Source organism: Bombyx mandarina, chromosome 01, assembly GCF_030267445.1.
Source record: "Bombyx mandarina strain Sakado chromosome 01, ASM3026744v2".
In the NCBI taxonomy this organism is placed as follows: domain Eukaryota; kingdom Metazoa; phylum Arthropoda; class Insecta; order Lepidoptera; family Bombycidae; genus Bombyx; species Bombyx mandarina.
Window position 1 is genome coordinate 10408670 of NC_143208.1, and position 6000 is coordinate 10414669.

General features: G+C 27.9%; 1 protein-coding gene across 5 annotated transcripts in view; it reads left to right on the top strand.

Moving 5' to 3' along the window:
- Nucleotides 1-5796, top strand: part of LOC114245148 (tetratricopeptide repeat protein 39B) — a 32989-nt gene extending 27193 nt beyond the window's left edge. For all 5 annotated transcript variants that reach the window (XM_089729744.1, XM_089729751.1, XM_089729742.1 and 2 more), the window contains one exon: nt 605-5796. In XM_089729744.1, the coding sequence (XP_089585870.1) occupies nt 605-764 (160 nt within the window). In that variant the 3' untranslated portion in view covers nt 765-5796. The remainder of the gene's footprint in view (nt 1-604) is intronic.
- The last annotated feature ends 204 nt before the right edge of the window (nt 5797-6000 follow it).

Below are 6000 nucleotides of genomic sequence, written 5' to 3' on the forward strand. Positions count from 1 at the left end.
TAATATTGGTAAATAAATAAGAGGAAACAACAGCTCTTTCCAGTTTATAAAACAAACAAAATAAACACAAATAGATTAGTTTTTATACCAAAGTAAACTTGTGGCCGTATTTATTTTACGTATATTAATTAGGTTTGTGTGATAGAATGGCGGTAATCAAAGATGGGGAAATAAAATTTTGTATGAAACCGCTATTAAATTTAAAGTTGCGTAAACATGCATATTCAATATTTATATGTATTATTTATAATAATAAATAATAATAGAAAATACTATTACCAAATTTTTATTAAAGCTTGGCTATGAGATCTGGTAACCGTTGGCTGTAAATAATATCTTAAGAAATAATAATAATAGGTAATTAATAAAGAAATCAACTCACAGACAAGAGAGAAAATGTGACTATTTTGGCTATTTATTTGAAATTAATAATAATATTACCAAAATTTTATTAAAGCTAGGCTATGAAGTCTGGTTACCGTTGGCTGTAAATATATTAAATAATAATAATAATAAAAGGCAATTAATAAAGAAATCAGCCCACAAACAAAAGAGAAAATGTTACTATTTATTTATAATTTGTATATATTTTTTTATGTTATAGAAGGAAGTACTCAGGATACTCTTTGGAATCGCGGCTACATTTCCGCATTCACTCCAAGATGGATCTGGTGAAGGCCGATATCGCAGCCAAGGAAGCTACGAAGACTGCATCAAACGCTACAACCGTTACAACACATGTGCAACACACAACTGCTGTTTAAGCAGTTTTCGTCACGTTCAAACAAACCGCTCGTGTTATAGCAAAACGACCACGATATAACTGCGAATTGCCGGTTCAATGATATCGTTGCCAGTATTCAAACGTCATACAGAGTGTTGCCATTTTATTTTATTTTTAATTAACGAAGTGGCGAAGTGTGGAGTTCAGTAACGTACTTACCAGCGGGCAGGAAAACCTCTGAACAACTGTTATTCATTTGTTAACTGTGCCCGAATAAAATAGTACCTTGAGACAAGAAGTTTAAGTCTGAATTACATTGGAATAAAATTGGGGTAAAATACTTTTTACTCTCTCGATGTTATGTATAAGTATTCTAATTAATTATAGAACGCTCATTATTTATCCTGCACTTTGCTTACTTTTCTAATTTAGACTCTAAACAGCTTGAGAACTTTATGATTAATATCTATGAGATAAACTGTAATTCATATATTTATTTCATTAAACTGGAAAAGTGACATTCAGTTGAAATTTTATTAATTAATTTATGTAAATTTTATTAAATAACGGTGGAAACATAGTTTCTGTTGCTTCCAAAATTAATATTTATTTTTAAAATCTTAAAAATTATGCCAACTCAAGAACGTGATAAATGTATTTAACAGGGTCGTTGTGTACCAATATTTAAAACTTAAATTTGATACTCAATTAAATTTTTTATTTAAGAACGTAATTTAATTTCTTTGAGTATTTTTTCGAGTTTATTATTTCGTTGTGAGAGCACAAATTTTACGTTTGTTATTGATAAAAAAATATTTTAAGTCCTATATTTGTTTAAGTCAATTTTATTTCTAATTCCACTACTGTGAAAATATGTTGATTTCTCTCCGTCCGTTTAATTTGTTGTGATTATAATTGTATGCAGTGTTATTTGGCAGTATTATTTGTCTCTGTAGGTCTCAATCATATGATGTAGCTAAAACTATTTCATAAATTGTTATTTTTGTAAATTTTTGTTGGAACTCAATGACTTATGTCGTGTTTAAAAAAAAGGTTTTTATAAAACTTAAATTCAAAATTGTACTTAAATTTAAGCGTCGATTCTAGTCTGTTAAACGACTGTTTAAATTAAGTATTGGCATCAAATACGACGATGAGTGTCTTGTCCGTATACAAGCTTGTCATCCAGTCAAAATTACACTAATCAGCCGATAATTATTCAAATTCGAGTACAAAATATAATTATATCTCGATACCTGATTACGCGGTACATGTTTTAATCTATTGACAGAACACATTTGAAATCTAATAAAAAATTAAATTAACCATATATAATGCTGTTCAATAAAATATATAATAATATTAATACTATGAAAACATTTTTTTCTCACTGTTATCAAATACTTAGTTCAATTTGGAAGACTTTTTCATGTTTTTTTTCTTTTGTTTACGAGTTTTATGATCGCATCAGCTTTTCCGCACGAGACTATAACTTTTATTAATTTCATGAAATCTAATTGTACAATAATTTATACATGTTAATAATATATTGAATAAAAATTATTTTAAATTAATATAAATTTAATTAACATGTGGTGCCAACATTAACTTAAAATATGACGGGACTAATTCTCTAGTTAACATATTAGGAACATTCAAAATGAGTTCAGAGGCTTAGATAGGATCGATACAAGATATTATCATCTACTTTATGTAAAAATTGCTTTTACATTTTAGGTTATTTTAGTGTAATACTAGACTGTTTATGCATTAGTTTCCTAATAAATTATGTGAATGTGGTCTAAGAGAAACCTATTGTAATAATTTGAAAGGATTAATTCGAGAAGTTAAATAATATTACTCTTTATCTTTACTAGTATCGATCTCACAAGTTTTAACTGTCTTAACAGTTATTCGTGGTTGTTAACATTGATTCAATTTTCAATAAAATATACTTACTAGTAAAATACTCTAAAAAAATCATTTCTACAATTGATGTATACATCATTTGTTGCAATGATGTTACGCATATTTCTTCTCACTAGTTTTTCATCTCAGTACCTACCTGATTGAGTTTCAACGGTAATTTAGATGTTAGTACAACATTTAAATTAAGTATTATGTGTTTCATTTTCTCTTTGTTTTGTTAGTGAAATATATTTTGCAAAAAATTAAGGGGATCCCAATTTTTTTGGTAATAAAATGTTACCCGACAATAATTTGTCAACAAAACAAAAATGGATGATGACACACAAAAAAGTAAAATGTATTAAATTGTTTTGTCTTTGCCTATTTATATGAGTACATACGGCGTGTTTACCAAATAGCCAGTTAGTTATGCAGGCCACAATTTTAGACTATGTTCCTGAAATTTTTAGAAAAAAACTACTTAGGCATCTTGCAATGAACATGAATAATAACAAGTTAACCAATTTTTATTATTCATCAAAATATTTTTTACTACAGCACTTCAAACTAAGCAATTAAGACATAACGCTCATTAAAATATGGTAAAGAATATTAATTAAAAATGTGTAATTTAAAATTAAGAACCATGCTTAGATAAATAACAAACCAAACTAAGAATTCATTTTATGCTGTTTATTTATACGGGTCGAAAATATTAATCTTGAAGTCTATGAAAATGACTTTCAATGACTCCGTTACATACCCACGTACATATCAAGTTTCTAAAAGCGTGTAAAAAAACACATTCGAAAAAACCGCGTAAAAAATCGATTCTATAAATAGCATGCTAGTACATAACTAGATGAATCATATGTTTTGTGCTGTATGCTCATTTCAAAGTAGTCATTTTATGGCTACTTTGAATAGCTTTATTGAAGCCATTCTTGTTCCTATCATCTCCCGCTTTGCAGACAGGAAAAGTACGTTGCGAGCTCCAACACAAAATAAGATTTCTCTCGGGTGATCTGAACTACATTATCTGGAATTTTTCGTGTGAATTATGAATACACAGTAGTTATAGAGGTAGACGGGCCACCGAAATATCAGTAAAGAATAAAAATTCCCTAAATAGTTTGGTTCCTACTTTACTTTACACATTTTACGATCGGTTACATTATTTCTTTGAATTGTTGATTCAGTTTTGCTCATTAAAAGCTAGTCATGTCTAATAGTAATAAAGTGATATGCACTTAATATCAAATTAAATTACGTATTTCTCGAACTGTACTTCAGGCGGCGAAGTTTTTCAATATATTCAGTCTTTGTAATCATTAATCATAGCATTTGAATTGTCTATTTTAATATTAAATATTGTAGTAAATAATAAACATTTGGTATTTATTCGTAATATTGTAGATCTAGTTAATATATTATTTATTATATAATATAATATATTGTTTAATGTGTATTTGTAAAACAATGTACCATCAATGGGTGCGTATACTCTTCTTTTTAAAATTACGAATAATCACGATATCTATGTTTCGACATCTCTTGGTGCCGAAGCACGACGACTTTTGTCTGTAGTTTGTATTGTAGAATTTTGTAGGGTGCTTAATGAAAATCCTATATTTCGGTGTTTTCGATGAATTTTTACCATTAAATCATAAGGTTTTATTTTCCTTATTCCACATTGGTGTTCTCCAAGTTACAAAAAGCGTTTTAATTAAAACTATGATCTTGAAATGTCCCATGACCAAATGAAAAAATTATATGTTTGCCATACATACGTTTTAATCATTTAAAATCTTTGTTATTTTTGATACTTTTCTCTTATTGTTAGTTTTTAGATATAGACTAAGAGTATTTTATCAACAAATGATATTTTTCCCTGACTGAAGTCTGTTTATTTGTATGAAAATTATATTGCAATTTCAGCGTGTGCTCATATTTGAAATGTCTTCTCCCTGGAAGGGTATTTAATAATTCATAAGTACTTAAATTATAAATTGAATGTTTAGATCTATACTTACCCATTAATACCGTTTTATCGGTCTTTGGTATTTATAATAATATCTATATATCTGTTTTAATGAAAACCAGAAATATATAATCTGGCGATAATTGTCTAGTGTAGAAAATAAATGTGACTAACGAATTTCAAACCTACAGGCTAAATGTAGTTTGTCTTTACATAGCTAAATTATAAATAGCCAAAACTAATTGTTAGGCTTCAGTTTTGGCATTTATTTAGAAATATTTAACTTCGATCAAATTTTTTTTCAAAGGTTTTTTTAGATCTGACATGTATAATTCAATTCACTTAGAAAATTTAACATTTTTACAGGTCTATTTGTTGCTCTTGCACAAAGTTAGAGACCCCAATAGCTGTTTAGTAAAATTATGTTTTAATTGTAGTAACTTAAAACACTAGCATTGGAAGTAAAAATTTTGGTTGATTATTGTAAGGAAAAGGGATTTTTGTTTCTTAGCTTATTAAACCAAATTAGTATATGTATATTAAAAATATTTCTTATAATCTGCTTCACATAATAACTAATATATATCATTTAATATAATAATAGTTATTAGTTGTACATATAAGTACATAATTTTAGTCTGATCTAAAGAAAAACATTGATTTTGTTATTGAATTTTTCCCTTAATATTTATTAAAATGGACGTAATTCAGCAAGAAGGAATCATTCAATATAATGACACATTTTATATATTTAAGTAAATTGGTAGACGTAATTACAAAAGATAATTTTGTTTTATTAATTGACATATCTTGTGAAACTTTTCAGTTTAGAGTACATACTTATATTATTATGTCGTTATTGTGGAAATAGTATTTCGTTCTGGCTTGATTACGCACTGATTACCTTAAATCTAATGGGATGTTCTCTGGCGTATTTCATTTTGATGTATTACATTCCAGTTTGTATCTGTAGTTTTGAAATGTCTTCTTTCAAAGGGTATTCAATATTTACAGATATAGGATGTATAAGTTATAAGTAAACTGAATGTTAGATTTTTAGAACTCTGATTTTAAAATGTCATTAATAACCTAATTAACCGACCAGAAGTGTATAATCTGGCGCTGATAAATGTGTAGTAGAAAGAAAAATGTGATTTACAAAATAAAAAATTAAGAAATATCATTTTGTTTGTTATTTAAAATCACCAATTGCAAGTAATTTTCGTAAAAAAACTCTAAATGTTGGATCCAGTTTTAAGTATTGGCCTCCTTTCGGTAAAAGTCACAAGGCGACCTGAAAGAGTGGAGAACGCGCGACACTCGACCAGCAGTCTAGCGCGCTGCTCAGGAGTGACATCATAAGAGCAACCAGTTGTGTATCGCATCC